The following is a 22,415-nucleotide window of genomic DNA, read 5'->3' as shown; positions in this document are numbered from 1 at the left end:
TCGAGTGAGGGAGATGCAGGCACAGTGACTGCTATTTCCTGGGCACTCCAGAAGTATTTTAGGGGACGAGAAACAGTTTTTGTCCTTAAGCGTGAAACGAAACACCCCCGTTTCCCTCCTCCGTTTTAGGGCTGTTTGTGACGGAGAGCACTGCTGATGATGATGACGACGATGACGACGATGATGACGAGGAGGAGGAAATGGAACCACCTGACGAAGAGCCCGTGGAAAATGCACTTCTCTTCCTGCAGTCACTCGTGTCCTATGTAACCAGGACGGTGAGTTCTCCAGTTCCACGTGTACAGTGTCTTCAGATAGAATGTTTTTAAGTTGACCTTGAATGTGGGGTGAGAAACGTAAAGTGTTCCCGTGGAAGAGAGCCCCCGGCAGGAGCCGCAGGGGCACGACTCGGGCAGTGCTGAGCTCACTGCCGCACCTGAGGCTGGTCTGCCCTGTGCCCGCTCTGGGCTGGCGCTCAGCCGTGCAGCGTGGCCCTCCCCTCACGGCCTGCCCGGTCTGGCCAGGAGATACCATGTGCATTCGCTTGCACAGAGAGTCGTGCAGGTAGAACGGGAAGTGCCTCGGTGATGGAGGAGCTCTGTGTTGAAGAAATTGGTGCACGGCGGTGGGAGGTGGTCTGAGACGTGTTTTGAGCAGAGCTGAAGGACCAGGTGGCGTTTGACGTGTAGTCTGCTGTGGGACGGAAAGTGGGGGAGGGAGACGGGTGGCCAGGGAAGGTTTGCTGGTTCTGTGCAGAGACGGGCAGGGGAGATGGGCAAGCAGAAAGCAGGGTGGGTGTTGTGCTGTGTTAGAGGTGGATGTCCTTTGAAGTTTTTAACAGGAACGGAGTAACGGTCAGATTTGTTTCTTAGAAAGAGTCTCACTAGAATGTTTATTCAGGATTATCTTTCTAAAGGAAGTCCAGATCCAAAAGAGACATTTAATCTGTCTTGAAGTTTATCTGAGGTTTTTTAGGGCTTAGCGCCCCCTTGTGGTGTCTGTTGAAGTTGGGTGTTTTTCAGGGTCAATTACTGAAATGAGCAGGCTTTTGCAAGTGGGAGGCCCAGCTGCCCTTGGAGCTATAAAGTATCCGTCCCTAACAAAAATCTTGTCCTCTAGGTCCTGTTATTTCAAGGTCTCTGTAGAAAAGAGGGCTTTGTTGTTGTTGTTGGTCTGTAAAATGCATGGGCCCTGAGCCAGGACAGTCCGGCTTCAGTCCCCGGACGCCTCGTTTAGAAGCCCGGGCCAATTACTGCACTTTGAACATCAGCTCCCCACCTTTAAATGCACACAGTCCCAACTCCAGCTGTTGTGAGAAGTAACTGGGTCGGCAACATAAGATACCTTGTGCGGTGCCTGGCACTTTGTAGGCATCACCCCACCTCCTCATTTGGATGGTCCGAGGGCAGCATGAAGATGCTGGACACCTGAGGAATTCGGGAGAAAGGCCGCCAGGAAGGGGAAGATGGAGGAAAGCCAAACCGTTGTTCAGGCTTCTCCATGTTTATCGTGGTGGCAGCAACCTGGGGAGGGCGTGTGTGACCTGTGAGTTAGAATAGTGAAATTTTTGGCGATGAAGGGAGTCTCAGAATTCCCATTTATCAGGTTGCATCGTCATCACCTCAGACGTTTAGCAGCCGCATGTGTGGGAGGGATGCTTCATTCACTTTATGTGTAGATGCACACAGAGCCCTGTTGGAGTCCGGGGCTGGGGGACCCAGAGGTGGTAGAGGAGACAGTCCCTGCTCTGGGGATGATGGGAGAAGACACAGACATGAATGGCAAGGGAAGTGGGCATGATGTTACAAAGTAACATTGCTTTGAAAGATACTGTCAAAACATTTTGATGGCCCCATACCTACAGAGTATTGTGCTAGGTATAAAGGATTCTAGGAGTTACAAGGCATACTTCTGATTTTTGAAAGTCTTAAGAAAAGGTCGTAGCAAGTATATATGAAACTTACAGAAATGGAAAATATGTGAAGTCGTTTTTGTGAAGTAGCAAATAAATACAGGTCACTGTTTGATTAGGGCTGGGGAATAATGGGCGCTGAGTTGATTGGGAAAACCACATCGGAAGTCAGATTCAGAGAGGAACAGTTAGTTAAAGTTCATGGTTAGAAGAGACCTGTGAGGGCAACTAGCCCAACTTCTCACTAATTGAGTAGTTTCCTGTCCTACAGACCTGACATTAGTGCCAGTGTCTGGGCATCGGGATCCCTGGTGTGAGCAACCTCACACCTGCCTCACAGCCACCCTTGGCTGGCTCAGTTCTTACACTGTCTCCAAATGTTCCTCCATGTGAGGTCTTCTAATTCCTTTTCTACATAGTAACCCTTTACATACCCGAAGTTATGCTTTAATTTGTTTAAGTGTTCTATCATGGAACATTTCAAACGTACAAAAGCAGGGAAAATAATAAAACGAATCTGGACCCGTCACTTAGCTTAACAGTAACTCCTTAATATCAGCCAGGATTTGGCACATTTGAAATCCCCCTCGCCTCCTTTACAGAACTGTTGTAATTCGAAGTCAGGATCTTGTTGAGGTCCAGATGTTATAATCAGTTGATACATGTCTCAAGACAACTTTAATCAGATGTAAATTACTTAGACTTAAATGGACCCGTGTTAGGAATACAGCTCAGTGAGTTAACAGATGTGTACAGTAGTCCCCTTTATCTGCAGTCTTCAGCTACCTGTGCCCAACTGTGGTCCCAAAATACTCAGTGAAAAATCCCAGAAATAGATTGCAATTTGTTTCGCGTACAGTGATGACATCACACGAATCATCCCTTTGTTCAAGGCGTCCACATACATGTGGCAGATCGTTTCTTTTTCTTTTCAAATACAAGGGGAAGTTTATGTAGAAAATCACAGAGGTGGAAGAAGTGAGCTGTGTCAGAAGTGAGGCTACGTGGGCTCGGAAACAAGCTGGGGAAGCAAAAGGAAGGGCTCTGGGCCTTAGGAGAAGGAAGCCGGGATGCAGGAGCCCGGGAGGAGGGGAGGGAGAAAAGCAGGGCCGTGGGGGAGGGGAGGGCAGATTTGCAGCCGATTTCTTCTGTTGCCCGGCCTTTCAATTTCCTGACGTTGGCTTTTGAAGTGCACATTTTAAATTTCGATGAACACCATTTTATTCATTTCTCCTTTCATGGGTTAGTGCTTTTGGTTTCCTGACTTAGAAATCGTACGTGTCTTATGATGCAAATATTTTCTTTTGTTTTCTTCTGGAATTTTCAGAGTTAATCCATTCGTGTTTGGGTCTGTTTTTCGTTTTGAGTGAACTTTCGTGAACAGTGTCAGTTCCCTTCCATTTAGATCGTTCCTCTGCTGTCTTTTTTCCTTTAGTATCCAATCTGCTGTTAAGCCAGCCACATGAATTTTTCCTTTTGGTGTCTTATTGTGTATCTCTAAAAGTTCCACTTAGTTCTATTTTTTATCTCCCAGTTCTGTCCTCAGTATGGTCATGGTTTTGTTATTTTCCAAAAAATTCTCAAGTATATTTTAAAATGCCTTTAAAGACGTTGTAAGTTAACTGAATCTCTCACCTCTGTTGCATTTTCTTGGCCTGTTTTTATAGATGGGTTTCTCTACAGGGTATGGGACACATCTGCCTGCTCTTTGCGCGTCTAGTGTTTTCAGTTTTTATGCTAAGCACTGCAAACATTATGTGGTTGAGTGCCTAGATTTTAGTGGCTTCCTTTAAAAATGGTTGAAGTTTGCTTTGTAGTCTGTTAAGTTCCTTGAGGATCAGGCTGATCCTTCTGGTCTCATTGTAAAGATTTGCTAGGGAGGTAGGTGTACACAGTAGCCTTCAGGGCGAGTGCAGCCAGCCCTGCTGCTAAGGTGTGACTCTCCTGGAATCTGCCGAATACCTGACCATTCAGCCGCGTTGGAGCACTCTGGCTCACTGGAGTACCTAGGTCTCCCAGCGCCATGTTACTCTGGGAATTGTTCAGCTTCCAGCTTCCTGGTGGGATGTTTTGTTGTTATTTTTATCTGTAGGCTTTTTGGGGGAGGGTGGCATCCTCAGGGAATATTACCTTACTACACAGGTGTTGCTTTCAGTTCAGCCCAAGACTGAAGGAACCCCCCTTGCAGATGTCTGGCACTCCTTTTCTCTGGGGCTGTCCCGTAGCTGCTGCCTTTCTCTGTGCGTTTCAGGGACCTCAGTCTCCCTGAGCTCTGATGTCTCCCTCCTCAGTGACACTGGCGTTGTCTGCCTGGGGTTCCCTCCCTGTACCGAGGTCTGGAAAGCGCCTCCCGGTAGAAAGTAGGGGGTCCTCAGGGGCCCCTTACTTGTGCCCCTTCTCTCAAGGCTCGCAGGTGTGTGCTGCTTGGTCTCTATCTGAAAAGGAGAGTTCTTTCATAAATTTCATCTAGTTTTCTAGTTATTTTCAGTGGAAGGACAAATATCATAACAGTGACTCGGACAGATTTCTGCTTTTGTTTGTTCATTGTTTTTGCTGCAGAATATTCATTGAATAAATGGTTTGTCTGGCTTCTGGAGAGGATCGAGGTCTGGGTGTTGCTAACTACGTCCCCTGGTATACCGGAACATGTTTCTGTGGTTCCTCGTATCTTCTGGAACTGGCAGCCGGGTTCGGGAGCTGCCTGTCTGTGGGGCCCTGGCTCTGGTTAAGGCTATGTTCCGGTTACCAGGAGTGCGCACTGCTTTTGAGTCAGCTGTCATTGCCAGGCCTTCTCAGAGGGCACAGCTAGGGAATGGGTGGGATTTTGTGTGTGTGAATGTTCATTATAATGCCATATGGATACTCGCAATCAAAATTCAGGATGCTAGAGGGATTTTTTTAACCTCATGTATCTTACATTTGTGTCTTCTCTCTCTGATGTTGGGAATCCCAGTTTTCAGTAACATCAGCATGATTACTTACTTTATTTTACAATAATCACACAACAGCACTAAAAGTACCAGCATCGACACGACCACCACACGTGTGTGTGAGAGACCACTGCAGGTCAGGGAAACCGTCTGAGGGACCCGAGGCAACAGTTCCCAACACGGTGCCCACATCAGAACCTTGTGATTTGGGGGGAGCTGGATGGGGGACTCAGCAGGGTCCCACTCAGACTCGATGCCGCTCTTGTCTGACCTAACAAATCTAAAACCGAGGTCCAGAAGAAGCACACTGGTTTTCAGTAATTTACCTGCGTCCCTGAACAAAGCTCAAGAATGTTCACTGAACTGGGTGGGGTTCCCTAGAGAAACAGAGCCAGCAGGACGTACACGGGCACACCTCAGGCCCTGCAGGTTTGGTCCCAGTCCGCTGGGATGAGATGAGCATTGTAATTAAGTGATTCACATGAATTTTTTGGTTTCCCATTGCATTGAAAAGTCGTGTTTACACATTACTGTGGTCTATTAAGTGTACAATGTCATTAGGTGTAAAAAACCAACTAATTTATTGCTAAAAAATGCTAACCATTATCTGAGCCTTCATTGAGTCAAAACTACTTGCTAGAGGAGGGTCTTGCCTCAATATTGATGAGAATGCAATCTGCAAAGTGCCATAAAGCGAGGTATGCCTCTATACAGGAAGAGGTTTGTTGTAAGAAATTTACCTACATATGTATGGAGGCTAGAAGTCCCACAGTCTGCAGCCGGCAAGCTGGAGGCCCAGGAAACCCGGAGTGGTAGTTCAAGCAGAGTCACATACCTGAAAACCAGGGTTAAAGAAAGTTTATTTTCTTGTGATAAAAGAGTCAATTAATCAAGAGAACATAACAGTCCTGAATATTACGTTCCTAATAATAGAGCTACAAAATGTGTGCAGCAAAAGCTGATAGCGCTACATGGAAAAGTAGAAAGGTCTAAACAAAGAGGACCCCAGTATGCGGAGAGATGTAAGGTCTTCGTGAGTCCGGTGACAACCGGTAAACTGCCGTATCCTCACGACGACAGACAGTAATAGGTTAGACAACGCTGGTGTCCCAGTGCGATCACTAGAGTCAGCATAACCCCCGCAGCATTTTTTTTTTGTAAAATGACAGTCTGATTCTACAATTCATATTTAAAAATGCAGAGGACCTAGAACAGCACCAGTGTGACCTGATTTCAAGACTTCTTACAAAGCTGCAGCAATTAGCTTTGGAACAGAACAGATAATCCTGAATAGATATATATGGATAGATCCATACATACATGACAATGAACTTCTGACAAAGGTGGAAAGGCAATTAAATGAAGAAAGGAAAGCCCTTTTCACAAGTGGTACTGGAACCACTGGAGACACGCCCTGTGCAAAAAACTAATCCACACCTCTCATTATAAACATGCGTTAATACAAAATGCTTCATAAGCCTGAGTGTAAACCTAACACAGTAGAACTAGGAAAATATTAGGTAAAGATTCTCAGATTTGAAATCAAAAGCATAATTCATACAGAAAAAAATTAATAATTTGGACTTCATCAAATAAGATTTTCTGCATTTCACAATATACTGTGAATGAAAAGACAAGCCATGGACTGGGAGGGAGTCATTGCAAAGTATATTTCTGATAACAGGCATATCCAGAGTATAGAAAGAACTCTAAAAGCTCATTAAGAAGAAAGCAGATAACCCAGTAAAATAACACTTCACCAAAGAAGTTAAGTGGGCAGCAGATAAGCACATGAAAAGATGCTCAGTATCAATGTTTATTGGGGAAGCATGAGTTCAAACCACCGTGAGTTATGACTACTCGCTTACTAGAATGATTAAAATTAAAAAGACCGATGTACCAGCTGTTAGAGAAGGTGGAGGAGCTGGAAATACCATACACTGTAGGGGGCGATGTAAAATGCTACAGCCCCATGGAAAAAAGTGTGTCAGTGTCTTAAAAAGATAAATACCCCTGTCAAATGATCCAGCCACCCCTCAGCCACGCATTTATCTGTGAGGAAATAAATGACACATTCACAGAAGGACTTGTTCAGGACAGTTCCATTTGTAAAAGCCAAAACTGGAAATAAAAACAAATATCCATCAACAGGTGACTAAATAAATAGTGACATAGCCACACAAATGAAATGCTACTGAGCAATAAAGAGGGACATCTACTGATGTGTGCAGCGACGTGGGTGAATCGCAAGTTACTCTGAGTGGGAGAAGGCAGAGAAAATAGAATGCATGCTGTAGTATTCCATCTGTGCACTACTTCAGGAAATTCAAGCTCGTCTGTTACAGCAAAAGTTCTGCTTGAGGGGCTGCGGCGGGGTGGCTAGGGGCAGTGGGCGGGATTAGCAAGGGGATGTGGAGACGTGCAAGTGAAGGATTTATGTTCATTTCCCGGACTGTGATGATGGCTTCATAGGTGGATTCATATGTCAACACTTCAGCTGTACACTTTAAATAACATGTAGTTTGTTACATGTCAATTTTATCTCAAATCCATAAAGATATGTTTGTCTTCTTACCTTTTAGATGATAGTATTTTATATTTTTCCACCCCTGCTTGAAAAAAGTGCTCTGGAAACCATACCCTAACAGTGTGTAGAATTATCAGGTTCCTTTTCTTCTGGTTTCGTGGTATACTTTATTCTTCAGCTCTTCTGTGGATGGAGGTTTGGGTTATTTCCAGAGTTATTATAAGAAGGGTTAGGGTAACAAGGTTACTGTGCGTGTGTCTTTTCACCATTTGTGCTTGTATCACCTGAGATCTTTGGAAGTGGGATTGTTCCATCAGTAGGTAAACACACCGGTCCCCTGGGGAGATACTGCCCCATTCCCCTTCACAGGGGCTGTCCCATTCACGGGGTGACAACAGTGTGCGGGAGAGTCCGTGTTTCCCTCCGTTCGCTCACCAACAGGCTGTGTTGTCCCGTGGCTGGATTTCCCCAGTGTAAGCGAGAAGTGGTCTCTCAGCTGTGTTCTTATTATGCGCACATTGCCATATGTTCATCAGCTATTCCTGCTTCTCTTCCTGAGAGCTGTCTGTTCATTTTTCAGCCCGTTCTTCTATAGGCTTGCTGGCTGTTTTCTTCTCTACTTATGTATAAAGTTCTTTACATGTTAGGAATATTAACCCTTTCTTTGTATACACGACAAATATTTTTTCTCAGGTTGTCATTGTAGACTTAGCTTTTATTTGGCATTTTTTTTGTGCGTGGGCAGGAGCTGGACAGTTTTGTTTTTCATTTTAAGTAATCATGTTTTATAAATCGTTTCCCTTAGACTTTAAGACATAATTACGTGGAGAAATTCAGCCATATTTTTCCTAGTACTTGTTTTTATTTTTACATTCAGTTTTCTGGTCTGTTTAGGATTCATTCACATAAACAGTGAGAAAAAGGCCATTTTATCATTTTCCATATGTCTATTTAGTTATGCCAGCGCCCCTTACTAAAACGTTTTTCCCAGCTGACTTCTGTATCCCCAATTTCCGATGCCGTTTGGTCCATTCCTGGATTTTCTATTCTGTTCGATGATCTGTCTATTCTTGGGCCACTCTAATAACAGAACCTGCCTTCACCTCCCATCCCATCCCCTCTATTCCCCGGTTTTCCAGGATTTTCCCCCCGCTTGTCCTTGCCTCACTGTTCTGAATTGACTTTATATCCAACCCAAAGACATACCTTTAAAGGGCTGCAGAAATTGGATTTTTCTCCAGGTTAGTGTCCCCAGTTTCTTCATAATTCTCGTCTCTTTCCCTAAGGCCCGTAAACTGTCAGGTGTGGGACCCAGAACGGAACCCAGTGGCATGGGCGTGATAATAACCTGGTTCCTTAGAACCCGGCTTTTTAGGGGGTGTAAGCAACAACGTGAGGCAGTATGAGCCTCGGGGCGGGGGGAGGGGACCCGTGGGCGAGGCGCGGGAGATGCAGGGAAGGCAGGCCTCGCCCAGGAGCCGGCCACTGGCAAGAGAGGCGACAGGTGTCTGGAGTTTCTGCCAGAAATGACAGAAGTTTCTGCAATGACAGAAGGTCCAGCCCCGGCCAGACGTGAGTGGCCGACCCCGGCCCTTCTCCCCCTCGTACCTCCCGGTCTGCCCCGGGATCACTCTACCTCCCAGTTCCTGAGACAGGTGAGCCTGCGTCCTACCCACGGCGCTGCGCTTGGTTTCTTCCGCGCAGGCTCGCTCCCCCGCTCCCCCGCCCCCCTCGACCATTGGTTCCTTCCGCCTGAGCCCCGCCCACTGCGGGCCGGGCCTCCGCCGGCCCTTTTACGTCGGTCCCGGGGCCGGGTCCGATGACGTGTTTCTCGGAAGGTGCAAGGTGGAAAGTGTCTGTCCCAGGGAAGGCGAAGTTCATCCCCAGGATCCTCCCCTCCGGTCGTTTCCCAGGGAGGAGACGGTGACAAGGCAGCGGGGTCCAGTGCTGCTACAGGTTGAAGCGTCGCCTCCGCTCTTCTCCCCACACAATGGACTCAGTACCTGCCACTGTGCCTTCTGTCCCCGCTTCCGCTGAGGATTCGGAGCTTCTGGGACCCCTGTCGGTGCTCTACGCAGCCCTCATAGCCAAGCTCCTGGAGGTGACGGTCCCCATTCCTGGGGAGGGATCCCAGCTCTGGCAGGCTGGTGGACGCGTTCTAAGCAGAGCAGGTGCCCCGACAGATGGGGCTAGGGAGAAATGGAATATGTCGGCCCCGGGCCAGGCAGGACCCTGCGGTGCTGTTTAAGGGGACCAGTGGGCGTGTTTCTGGGAAGGTGTCCTCACTTGTTCGCTTTTTTATTGAGCACTTAACGGTGTAGCAGGCACGGTGTTACTTGCTGGTACGTGATCACTGTTAGAACAGCTATTATCACGGCCCTACAGGTCTTTCTTTTCCAGTGACCCTGGCACTGTTGGGGGAGGGGCCAGTCTGACAGTTACTTGTGTGCTTATAGAGAGGGCAGTGAAAACAGCTGAGAAGAGGCAGGTGTGTATTGCACTGCCTTTGAGGAAGCGTTTAAAAGTAGGGCATTGAGTTTTTTAGATGACACTTAACTTCAGAGAAGTCTACACCAGGTATCGCTGTCTGAACCTCCTCAGCATTTGTCTTTGGTAAAAGTGGAGTAGAGTTAAGGTTTAAAATCTTAGAGGAAAAGTACATTATTTGTGTTACGTATTATCATTTCAGTTAATGATAATGGCAGATAATGGCTTCTATTTGCAGCCATAGAAGTTGACTACTTGTATAGTATTTCAATATTTTTTTGTTTTATGTGGCCTTTTAAGTCATAAAAATCAACTAAAAGTGCAATCCACAGGGATTCTCGACATGTGGTAGGCAACCTGATGTGGTGTGTGGTATTGCCAACTGGAATCTATGCACAACTTAAAGACGTTTAGATTCATAATGTTGAGAAGCATTTCAAAGCAAACAAGAAATGTGAGGCTGCCAGTATTTATTGAAGCAGTGGAAGCTGTTGAAGGTTTTTGAGGAGGTAGTTATTCAACAGATTGATTTAGAATTTCTCTGTAATTCTTTGTGGCTGTTCATTCTATTGTAATTTTTGTTAATGGATTCCCGTTATTTCTAATATTCCTGTTTCAGCTACTTTCCACATTGCCTGGTGATGCGCAGTCTGCACCTGACTTCTACGGGCTGCCATGGAAACCTGTCCTTCTCACTGCCTTCTTGGGAATCGTTTCCTTTGTCATTTTCTTCTGGAGAACCATCCTTGCTGTGAGTAAATTAAATTAACTTACACCCTGACACATAAATATAAGGAGTATTTTATTGTCACTGGCCCTTTTGTTTCTTTTTCAGTTCAGTATTTTTTGTCACCATTTATGACATTTGAAAGAGAGATAAATTATGGGTTACAAAGACATTTAGCAACACTTTTTTTTTTTTTACTATTGCTTAGATTTTATTGTTGTGTAATTAAGTGCTGTCTTTAGGAGATGAATTGGGTGTCAGCTGACTTTGTTGTCTGTGCCTTTTCCTGTAGCTATCCCCTTTCCCTTTCAGGTTCATGGCCACTGTGGTGAGGGGTTTAGGAAAATCATTTAGATTTCTAAATTCAGCCAATAGTCAACCTTGAGTAGGAGTTCTAAGGTGCATTTTTCTGGTGAGAGGAAGAGGCTTATCTTAGTACAAAGATAATGCATTTAATTTTGTCTTTTTGAACTATCATTATTTCTATACCCCATTCTGGCTGTTCGGGATTGTCAGATAATTTTGGGTAAATGAAGCATTAGTATATTTAATGTGAAAATATTGCCCATTTTTATTTTTAAAGTTAGGTGCTTATTTAATAAGATTGGTGCTCATTGAATAGACATATAAATGTATCTTTTGTTGCAAAATGAGCTATTTACCTGATTGTTTTTTATCTATCAAGCTATTTATGTATCACCACCAATTACATTTGAAACCCTTTTTCTGATTCTATGGCTCATTAGTCTGAACCAACTGTTATTAAATTTTCTTGTAGTTATGATTTGACAGTTGAATTAGAGCTACCATATTGCTAATAATAAAAAGCTTTGACATCAAATTTAATTTCATTTCTTTCTTTTAGGTGAAGAGTCACGTGTACCAAGGTAAATATTTAGGCTGATTTTGTTATCTCTGTTTCTACTGTTCCCTCATTAGGGGTGTTCGATAGGAGTTTTAGACCCTGGAAGTAGACATAGTGACGTCTGATGTCTGATTCATTGCCTCCCGAACACCTTACAAGCCCCAGGTTGCTAGCTGGGATGACAGAGTAGATGGCGATGCCACCCCCTGAGACAGATGGGGTCCAGCAGACTGTGGGAGCAGGAAGAAGATGAATGGTTAAATTTGGGGCAGACCGACTGTAAATGTTGATGGGATGGAAATGTATTGCATGTGGTCAGTGTTCTATGCTAATGGTTTCATCAATATAGTGTATTCATTTATGCAAATAGGTAATTTGAGGAATAAGAGATGCAAATCAACAGGCTGGACTCCCTGTCCCGTTCTCTTTGCAAGGGGCCTGTGTCTGAAATGATCAGTTTCTGTAGAGGAAGCTGCTTGGTGAAGAGAAGGCTATCAGGCTAAAATACTTTCCTGTATTTTCTGTCTCTGAAATAGTTTTAATTGGAACCTCATTGCAATAAAGGTTCTAGTTCTAGTTTTCTTAAATCTTCATAATATTTGTACACCCTTATTGCTCTTAATTACAGGTCGCTTTTTAAAGCAGTTATGCTAAAAAGTTCTTTTCCTTCACAGTTTGGGTAAGAGGGCTTTGTTGCTGGCACAGTGGGTAATTCAGTTTTATTTGGTAACCATTAGTCATATTATGTATTTTCCCCTCTTTCAGTCACTGAACAGCAAATTTCTGAGAAGTTAAATAATCTCAAGAAAGAAAATGCAGACCTTGTACAAAAATTATCGAATTATGAACAGAAGGTATAGTTCTTTTAGTCCCCCTTCCATGGGTCCAGCTTTATTTCCTTCTCCTACCTTACAGTTTACTTATTATGCTATTTTTAAATAATATTTTTAAATTCTCTGACTTCCTACAAATCATCCAAATTTGAAACAATCGTCATACATGTAAAATACTACTTTCTTTTCTGATGTGTCACCTAATGGAGATAAGTTTTGATAGCTCTATAGTTCATATTTCTATATTTTGATTGCTTTATTTACATAGATCAAGGAATCAAAGAAATATGCTCAAGAAACCAAGAAACAAAATATGATTCTCTCTGATGAAGCAAATAAATATAAGGTAAAAATCCCTTTTCTTTTTCAGCTTACATTCTAAAAACAAAAGGAAAATCATGAGTAATTGTTACTAATTTTAATATCTTCTTCTATAGGACAAAATCAAGGAACTTGAAGAAGCTAAGGAAAGTCTGAATGATAAAGCTAAGAATCTGCGTCTTATGTTAGAATCTGAGAGAGAGCAGAATGCCAAGAACGAGGACCTGGTAAGAGTTTTGCTGCTAGGTGTTAATGTAATTTGGGTTTAAACCTTTTCTTCCCAAACTATTTTGTAGATTGGGTGAGTTGAACTCTGCCTTTTCTGAGAGTAAGTTAAAGATTCTATCCATTTTTAAGGAATTTTAAATGCTAATACTACAAGTTATTTTTATAATTCTAGGAAGTATTTTTGTCCTCAGCCCTGGGTAGTTTCACATTGCTTGGCTCAACCCCTGAGACATGCAGAGCAACTAAGAAACTAGCCCAGCTGAACAGTTTTAGTACTTTGTATTGCTTGCATGGTTCTCTTTTAAATAAACTTTTTTAAAAGATTTTACTTATTTATCTTTAGAGGTGAAGGGAAGGAGAGAAGAAGAGAAATATCAATGTATGGTTGCCTCTCGTGAGTCCCCTGCTGGGAACTGGCCTACAACCCAGGAATGTGCACTGACTGGGAATCGAACTGCGATCGTGTGGTTCACAGGCCCGCGCTCAATCCACTGAGCTACACCAGCCAGGGCTAAATAAACTTTTAACATTAGAATAGTTCTAGAATTAAATAAAAGTTGCAACAGCGGTAGAGAGGGTTCCCGTGTGTCGCACACCCAGTTAGGCTGCTCGATCCCCTGGCTGAGGCTGCTTCCCCGTCTCGTTGCCTGTTTTCCACCCTGTGCATACTGTATTCTGGACAGAAGCCACTGTGCACCACCCACGGTGAAAAGATGGAGGAATATATGCTATACCTGCTGGGGGGGGCAGTATCTTCCTAATTTATTCAGAAGTCTTCTGCATGTGAGATTTGTCTGTTCTCAAGTGCAGCCATTTTTAGTTCAGGCAAGAGAATTTGTAAGGTGACCTTGGGGATTTTTTTGTCAACCCCTAGGAAAAACCACTGGTTGGAACTGGTGTACTTGAAAGTTTTTCATTTCCTTTGCCTTCACCTTTTTGTCTGGTCATCTGCCGCGTTACCCAATAGCCAGGCAGTTGTGGGTGGCAGGAGACAACGTAGGCCTCCAGTTGTTTTCTTCTTTCCTCATCTCTACATTCTGGATTGCTCTCATAGGCTCAGTCTGGATCTCCTGCTTTTCCCTGCTGTCTACAGGATGGCTCTTTCTTGGACTGCCCCAGTGTTCTACTGAAGTCCTAACTTATTTTGTGTGTTCTTCTTCCACGTGGCAGATACAGGAAAACAAGCGATCTCTGGACAAGTTAAAGGACGTCATTGCGATGAATGCCTCAGAACTTTCCGAGGTAAGGCTGCCTGCAGCTCCTGCAAGAGAGCAGCTCGCTGTCTTCGTTTCACCGAGGAGCAGACATTGTGTGTGTGCTAGAGTATGCAGAGCAGTGAAAACTGCCTGATGTCTAACTGGGGAAGTGCAACTTCTTTCCTGTTTTTCTCTGGAATCAGTTCACTAATGGGAGTGTTTTGGACTAGGTTCAAATCGCCCTTAATGAAGCTAAACTTAGTGAAGAGAAGGTGAAGTTTGAGTGCCATCGGGTTCAAGAAGAAAACACTAAGCTGAAGAAGAAGAAAGACCAGGTAAAGAACAGTGAATGTCCTCAGTTACGTGAACTAGGGAACTAGGTGTCATTACCTCTCGAACATCTTCTTCCAGAATCTGTTTTGAAGGAAGTGCAGTGTGTGCGCAGGAGCCTATTCTTAGAAATGCGGAGTTTAAACCGGGCTCCCAGATGGAGTACATGTGTACATTCTCCATCTGTTCTGGATTTTCTGTTCTTCTGTACAGTTTCTCGCAGCTAGCCGAGGGTTTGTTTAGTCTTTGTCTTGTCGAAGACCGGCCAGTTAATAACTTGAATAGCGTCAGGGGGTGATGGATTTGCCTCGTTGAAGCTGGTGCTGCCACGCTGACCCGGGGAGGGTCACCGGATCTGGGGTCCGAGAGACCGGGATCGTGCCCTTCTAGTCCTACTGAAAGTGGGTGGTTTGAACGGCCACCATTTTCTGAAGAAGACAGTAAAGGGATCAACTCTTTTGACAGCTCTTCCGTTCCCACTGCGGTTCTGAGGGTTGGAGCTACTCTCCGTTGGCCCTCATCCAGGGCCTTAGGCCACTGTGACCGGGCGGAGAGGACCATGGCTCCGCACTAACCTGTCTCATTCACACGGTCCTGATGTCTCCAGTGCAAAAGCCCTAACTTTTGGCAATTCATGTGTCTAAACTTTTCAGTTGCAGCAGGAGATCAAAGACTTGAAAAAAGCATACACTGAGCTCAATGAGCAAATCAGATCATTTGAGAAGTCTCAGAAAGATTTGGAAGGAGCGCTCACTCAAAAAGAGGATAACATCAGTGTAAGTTCATTCTCTTGAATGCGCGTTTAATTCTCCTGAATCCCCGTGCAGCCTGATTGAAACTGAGAGGTTCTTCCTAATATCCTTTTGCTTCCCTTCTAGGCTTTGACTAATTGCATCACACAGTTGAATTGGTTAGACTGTGAATCTGAATCTGAGCATCAAAATAAAACAGGAAATGAGTCAGATGAATTAGCAAATGGGGAAGTGGGAGGTAAGATGGGTTTCAGGGTGGTTTGCCCTCCCCTTGCCTTCCTGTCTTTCATTAAGTACACTGATGCCCCTCTGAGGCTGACGGGATTTCCTCTTAGGCTTTGGCATTGTGGACACTCACCTAGGGGTTTGTCTGTGTGTGCGTGTGCCCTCGTGCTGTGCAGCAGTGTGTTGCTGGGCTGCAGCAGAGCAGTGGGTGTGCAGCGAGCGCTGACTCGGCTTTTCCATCTCATTAGAACTAGCTGTGTGTGCTGGGGCTAAGTACTGAACACTACTCAGAGAAGCTCGCTTCTCACCTTCATGGAGGTGACATTTGAGGTTAATGCTCATCCTCCCTATAGCTTTAAGGCCCCACAGCCGATTTGCAGAGTAGGGAGTGGCCGCAGCCATCAACTAACCAGGTGTCCTGAGCGGAGGCTAACACAGATCCGTGTTTCCTGAGGAGATGTTTCTGGCTGCTGTTTCTCAAGTTGGATGCTGCTTGCGTGCTCGGTGCTTCCCACCCCTCCTGGAAGCAGGCTCAAGGGCAGAAGGGAAGAGTGCGTCTTTCTAAATAAGATTCTTGACCAGGTGGAAGTAGATGAGAGAGCGAAGAAAGAGCATTGCCTTGTATATACCTCCGTGCTCATAGACAGCATGGATAACATTTTTATTGCGCAGACACTTTTATTGTACCTCCACTTTTTGACTCTTAAGTTTGTGATTCTCTTAAAAGTCCAGTAGCCTAATCAGTTCTGTTGGTTAATTTGTTCTTACTTTGAATGTTTAAACATGGTCATTGTGTAGTTTGGGGGAAATAAGCAAATGTGGAGTTAAAAAGCATGGGATGCGAAGTAATGAAAACCTTTTGTTTTTTTAGGAGACCGAAGTGAGAAGATGAAAAGTCAGATTAAGCAGATGATGGACGTGTCTCGGGTACAATCCTTTGTGTACAGCAGGGTGTAGCACCGTAAGTGCTTGTGACCTCTTACTGGGCCTCGCTTTGAAGAACACTTCTCTCTGCTCCACTTCCTAGACACAAACAGAAATATCCGTCCTTGAAGAGGACCTGAAACTTTTACAGTTGAAGCTGAGAGCCTCGATATCCTCAAAATGTAACCTGGAAGGTAGGTTGCGAACCACGGGGATGGAGACTCAGATTGGAAAGAGAAGGGACAGCTTCCCGTTCTCATGTCTCTCGCCCTCCGCACACCAGCCCCCCTAGCCCCCCAGTCCATGTGCACACACGCACACACACAGCTCAGTGTTTTACGCTTCACAGACCAAGTGAAGAAGCTAGAAGATGACCGCGGCTCCCTGCAGTCTGCCAAAGCTGGCCTGGAAGACGAAAACAAGACCCTGAAGCAGAAAGTGGAGATTCTGAATGAGCTCTATCAGCAGAAGGAGATGGCTTTGCAAAAGTAAGTGTTCCTGGGTTAACGCTATTGTCGTGTAACTAAATGTGTGTTCCGTTAAAAAGTAATTTTGTCTCTTTTTGAAAGATTGGTAACACTTTTTCTCTCCACAATTAGTATAGGGCCGCTCTTTTCCCTTTCCAGCCCATTTTCCATAACTTGCATTTTTCTTTCCTTTGTTGCGGATTTTTTTTCCCAATCCACCTTCCAGTGTGCTGAAATCTCCCTTCTGTCATCAAATTTGCTGCTAACGTGCTTCATGGAGTTCTTAATTTTGGTCACTCTGTTTCAGTTTCTCTAGTTTATCTATTCCTCTGCTAAAATTCGTAATTTTGACATTTATCTCCTTAAGTGTATAAGGCACAGTTATTTCACAGTCTGTGTGCTAAGTCCACTGGGTGGACACCTGACGGGCCCGTTTTGCTCGTCTGATTTTGGCTCTGGTCCAGCCTTGCAGAGTGCCCTGTCAGTTTTGACTGAGCAGCGAACGCTGTCTGTGGTGACCTCAGCATCTTCTTAGGTGACCAGCGTGTCACAGCCACTCACGAAGCACTCACTGAAGTATTGAACGGGCAGTGAAGAACACAGAAACCTTTTTCTCTCTGGTGTTATTGAACCCTTTTGACTGTAGCTCTTCTCTCATTTTGCTTCCATAGAAAGTTTCAGGTCAAGTGTCTTTTGAAGCTGAATTAGGTGCAAGGAGGTCCAGCAGCAACAAGAAACAGCATTTTTAAACCATTAAACATCACTGTCATTGTGATCTATGTTCTAGTCGATTGACATCTTGAGCTCGGAGGTGACTGGGTTAAACCCAGTTAGTTTCCAGGAGGTAGCGCCCTGATGATGGGACAGTTGGATTCTTTTTCTGTACGACAGACACTGCCCATCCTGAGATTTGACTCTTTCCTTACCCCAGTACCACTGACCCGGGCAGCAGCAGTTTGGGGACTGAGGCGCAGAAGGGTTCAGTGGTCCGTTGTGGTCAGTTGCACAGATGGAAGACCTTTTTTATTTGTTTTTTTTTTTTTTTTAAGATTTTATTTATTTATCTTTAGAGGGGAAGGGAAGGAGAGAAGGAGAGAAATATCAGTGTATGGTTGCCTCTCGTGAGTCCCCTGCTGGGAACTGGCCTGCAACCCAGACATGTGCCCTGACTGGGAATTGAACCACGATCTTTCGGTTCACAGGCCTGTGCTCAGTCCACTGAGCTACACCAGCCAGGGCCGGAAGACCTTTTTTAAAGGGGACTGTCTTTATCTCGGTCCTTCCCGGTCTCGAATCAGGCAGCAGTCCTCCCCTGACGGAAGTGAGAGGAGGGACGGCAGGTCTTCCCGTGGTGGGAACGAGAGGACCAGTCCAGCTTTCTCCCAATAAGCGGAGCCATGTCGGATAGAGTGGTCCAGGCGTTCCATGTTGGCGTAAAATGGGCTTTCCTCGCCTCCAGCACGAGAAAGTTGCCCGTGGGGCCAGGAGGGTGTATGCGTGTCTGCGTGCGGGAGGGGGCAGGACAGGAGCCTGCGAATGGAGGTGCTCAGACGGCCTGTGCACAGGAGGAGAAGCACTTGCCCTTGACACAGCTCTCTCCTAGGAAGCTGAGTCAGGAGGAGTTCGAGCGGCGTGAAAGGGAGCAGCGGCTCTCGGCTGCGGATGAAAAGGCGCTCTCGGCGGCCGAGGAAATAAAGACCTACAGGTGAGTGCAGCTTCTCGGGTAGGAAACCGTGGTTGGCTCTAAAAATGGAACAAAAACACTTTTATAGTTTGTACAACAAAACAGCACAGAAGCACACACAATGGACAGAGGAGGTGATACATTCAGTTCTCGTGAGAAAAAATACATTCTGAGTTAACAAAGGAAGAAAATGTTTAACAAAGATTTCCCTACACCGAACACTGCAACGCGGTCAGGGAACTTGGTTCACGCCCGCGGCTCTGGGTGGTTTTATGTGCTGGGGGATTGCTTCAGGAAGGCGTCGCTGTCTGGGGTGTCCAAAACCATGGAAGGGGCCATGCCACGTTGATGGACCCAGCGGTCCCACGCAGCTCTGGGAGGTTTCCTGTGGATATAGTTAAAGGAAGGAAAAGCTTTATGCTGGCTGATAGTCATAGCAATGAAAGAAATTACACTGTATCAGTATAGACTCTCCAGCCAGTAAATAATAAATAAGGAAATTATGCAGTTTTGATCTTACTGTGCTCTTGCTATAAGCACGTAAGCCGTGATTCTGTATGATGGGTGGAACCCATGAGGTGCGGTTAAAGGGAACGTGGGGAAGCTGTTTCAAGTTGCACTCAGTGGTGCTTGGTCGGTGAAAGCCTGTGTGGTTCTCAGGTGGAGGATCGAGGAGTTGGAGAACGAGCTGCAGAAAACCGAGCGCTCCTTCAAGGACCAGGTGACTATGGCGGCCGTGGCTGCAGGGCGCTCCGGGCTCTCTGCAGTTCATGATGGCGAGTCCCTACACATGTTCTTCGATGTGTTGTCTTTTCCAGCTTGCTGCTAATGAGAAGAAAGCTCACGATAACTGGGTAAGATTTGTTTTCCTTTCCTTTATTTTGTACGTCACCTGCCACTGCTGAACTGGGTTTTTTTTTTCTTCCTCCGGCAGCTGAAAGCTCGTGCTGCAGAAAGAGCCATGGCTGAAGAGAGGCGGGAAGCAGCCAACTTGAGACACAAGTATGTAACTTGGAAAAAACCTAGTTTTTTTTTCAGAGCGTTTCAGAATTTTATAACGCTGTGCTGTGTGGTATCCGATAAGAATCGATCTTCTGTTTCATATGGAAGTCCATTCTTTCTCTGTATTCAAGATTATTAGAATTAAACCAAAAGGTCGCAATGCTGCAACGAGAACCTGTGATTGTCAAACCGATGCCCGGAAGACCCAGCGCTCAGAACCCGCCCCGGAGAGGTAGGGAGGAGACCTTCCGCAGTGCCGCGCCCCAGAAATAACCCTAAGGACTTTCGGAAGGAAAGAGGCTGCCTGAGAGTGTAACGGTGGGCTGTCCCGTTCAGGTCCCCTGAGCCAGAACGGCTCCTTCGGGCCGTCGCCCGTGAGTGGGGGCGAGTGCTCCCCGCCGCTGAGAGACCCTCCCGCCAGACCGCTGTCCGCCACGCTCAGTCGAAAAGACGTGCCCCGAGGTGAGTTTGGTGAACAGTCACACGTCACCAGTACACTGTTTCGGGTCTTTCCCCTTTTACGGGAGAATGCTAATGCAAGCAGTATTTTAGAGGTTAGGCCTGTCTGACATAAAGAAGATTTCTTAGTTTTTCCCAGGATTTCAGATAGTGTATTCCAAGAGCTGCTTTAGAACATAAATAATCTGTTTATTAGTATTACCACTATAGTGAAGAAAATATGTAAAATGTATTTATATGTAAGTAAATATATTTGTTATTGTTTTTGCTTTTTACAATTTTTTTTACCCTGATGTGTAAGCCTTTGTCTTTGGATGAACTTCCTGGGGAACTCCTTCCTTGAGTATCGTAAAAGTGGCCGTAAGACTTTATCATTGGTCCAGCACACAGCCGTCCGCATCAGAGTATGGGACGCTGTGCGTCTGTTTCCACGCACAGCCCTGTCTGTACGAGTCGGCAAGACCTGGAAGCTGTGGCGCTCGGACTGGAAGCACCAGCCCTGCCGCAGTTCTGGGCCGGCAGCGGGAGGGCTTTACGGCCGTCCTTTCAGTCCCGGAGGCTCTTATCTTACTTAAGCCTGTGCGTAAACTGGGACTTCCCCTCAGAGGCACCGGGGCCTCGTTCCTAATGTTACTTCCCAGGTAGAGCTGAACCCTGACCTCCTGACCTGTCCACAGTTGGTTATTCCTCCTGGAGATCCACGCCAGGGCTCCGTGCATGCTTTCTCGAGGTTCAGTGGACGGGCCTCTGCCTCGTCCCCAGGGTCTGAGGCTTCTGGAAACCTGCCAGTGGTAGGGTGACCTTCTGGTCACACCTGAGTATGACCTGTAGTCATGGCGGCAGTGGGCAGAGGACTTTTCTTATTCTTCCTCGAAGAATAAAGGTCAGAATGTGTCTAAATCAGTTCTCGGCCTCCCACAGATCCAGGGTCTGGGGCAGCTGCCGTGGTGAACAGCAGCCCAAGAAGCTCTTCCCCCGCCAGGGGCATGGAAGGGGGAAAGGTACGTATTTCAGGGGACGTTTCTTGTTTTCTTTGGCACCTCTCTGCCTCTTCCAGCTCCTGTCTGTGTGTCCGGTTATATCTGTGCTGTCATTTATTTTTTAAAAAGCACACTGTTCCCCAAGAGTCGGAAGGCCCCAGCATTACGCCTTTGGCTGAACATCCAGTAGCAGTGAGTACTTAGAGGTTGAGGCCTGAACTTGGCTTTTACTTGGTGTGCTTCTGGAAGGGACATGCAGTGCAGGGCACATCGCTTTGCTCTAAATTGCACGGCAGTGTGGTCTTACTCTGGTCTTGGACTTGGAAGTGGTTCTGGGTCGCTGCAGTCTGACCGGTTGGTTGTTTTTTTCCCTCGTGTCCGTTTTTGGTTAGGTGATTAACCTGTTGAAAGTGTTGTAATTAACTAAAAATGTGCAATGCCGTCACTCTACACTCTACCTTTATGCGGTGTGCTTCGGTACTAAGTGCTCTGAGGCAAAGGAAATTCATTGTGTGTTGTGTGATTCATCATTACTACATGTGGGCTTGGAAGTTTGCTGTTTGAGACTGTCTCCAGTGGTGTACTAGGCAAGCCCTATTTTGAATAAGCTAAATCACAGCCTGGTAGCAGAAGAATGCTTGCTGGAGGTGACATGCCGACTGGTGAAGTCTGTGATGACCCCTCTGCCAGTTCCCAGTGTGAGCCTTAAATTCTGTTCACGAGACAGTTGTCTTGTCACCAGTGCAGCTGTTACGTGTGCTCCGATCCTGCATCACAGTGCGTCCCCAGGTGGAAATCAAAATCCATGGAAGGGTTAGTCATTACCTCCTGGCATCTCCTAATACGCAGTGTCACTTGGTGACCGAAGGTCATTGCTGGTCAGTGCTGTGCCTGCCCAGCTTACCTACAGAACACCGTTTCTGTCCGGAAGCACTTCCAACTGCAGAGCAGGACTCCAGGAATACACTTCTTTCGGCAGACCTTCTCCAAGGGCAGCTTGAGTGAGACCCAGGACCCCTTGAAAGCGGAAGACTTCAAAGAGGACCGATGGCTGTGTTAGAGGGAGGCGAGTGGGAAGACCACGGGCCTGGAGGCGGACCCGATGGTGAATTTCCAGCCTCGCCTCTTACGCGCTGGGTAACCCCAGCAACTTAGCCAGTGCTGTACAGGTTCATGTTTAAAACAAGGTGACCGCACTCGGAGATGTAGCAGTCTGAGAATCAGGCGAAGGCACTCCGAATGGTGGCTGATGACACGTGTAGAGAATGGATTTTCATTCCCTTTGTTCTCCCCATTCTCGGTAGGGAGGTAACGAGCTGTTGTGGTGATGGGAGGGATGCGCCCTAGAAATATGTCCCCGTGTCTGCGGTGTGACTTCATTTTCTAATTACTCGGGACTCCTTCGACTTGCCCAGACCCGCAATAGTACGATCCCAGAAAACCCTCGGCTGCTGTGCTGTCGGTGGGGACACGGGCAGGCAGAGTCCCTCCCCCTGGGTCTGCTCCTCGGGCGGCCGGTGCCTAACATCTGCTTCTTGGGTGTCAGCTTGTGCTGGTGTTGGTGCT

At 46.1% G+C, this 22,415-nt stretch overlaps 1 protein-coding gene across 5 annotated transcripts in view; it reads left to right on the top strand.

Annotated features, from left to right (window-relative positions):
• MIA3 (MIA SH3 domain ER export factor 3) overlaps positions 1–22,415 on the top strand; it is a 38,805-nt gene that overhangs the window by 14,489 nt on the left and 1,901 nt on the right. Inside the window, exons 6-26 of one of the 5 annotated variants that reach the window (XM_037069539.1) lie at positions 130–278; positions 10,476–10,607; positions 11,449–11,470; positions 12,214–12,302; positions 12,550–12,627; positions 12,719–12,829; positions 14,001–14,072; positions 14,257–14,361; positions 15,010–15,132; positions 15,235–15,346; positions 16,205–16,260; positions 16,361–16,451; positions 16,607–16,745; positions 18,328–18,429; positions 19,069–19,129; positions 19,227–19,262; positions 19,343–19,410; positions 19,542–19,642; positions 19,747–19,872; positions 20,791–20,870; positions 20,979–21,041. In XM_037069539.1, the coding sequence (XP_036925434.1) occupies positions 130–278; positions 10,476–10,607; positions 11,449–11,470; positions 12,214–12,302; positions 12,550–12,627; positions 12,719–12,829; positions 14,001–14,072; positions 14,257–14,361; positions 15,010–15,132; positions 15,235–15,346; positions 16,205–16,260; positions 16,361–16,451; positions 16,607–16,745; positions 18,328–18,429; positions 19,069–19,129; positions 19,227–19,262; positions 19,343–19,410; positions 19,542–19,642; positions 19,747–19,872; positions 20,791–20,870; positions 20,979–21,041 (1,916 nt within the window). Of the gene's footprint in view, positions 1–129; positions 279–9,198; positions 9,471–10,475; positions 10,608–11,448; positions 11,471–12,213; positions 12,303–12,549; positions 12,628–12,718; positions 12,830–14,000; positions 14,073–14,256; positions 14,362–15,009; positions 15,133–15,234; positions 15,347–16,204; positions 16,261–16,360; positions 16,452–16,606; positions 16,746–18,327; positions 18,430–19,068; positions 19,130–19,226; positions 19,263–19,342; positions 19,411–19,541; positions 19,643–19,746; positions 19,882–20,790; positions 20,871–20,978; positions 21,042–22,415 lie in introns of those variants that run through there. The other 4 variants (XM_037069538.1, XM_037069541.1, XM_037069540.1 and 1 more) reach the window with 4 other exon arrangements.

This window comes from Sturnira hondurensis, unplaced genomic scaffold (genome assembly GCF_014824575.4).
Source record: "Sturnira hondurensis isolate 20B ecotype Veracruz unplaced genomic scaffold, ASM1482457v3 Scaffold0018525, whole genome shotgun sequence".
Classification (NCBI taxonomy): Eukaryota; Metazoa; Chordata; class Mammalia; order Chiroptera; family Phyllostomidae; genus Sturnira; species Sturnira hondurensis.
This window is presented reverse-complemented; position numbering and strand designations above follow the sequence as displayed.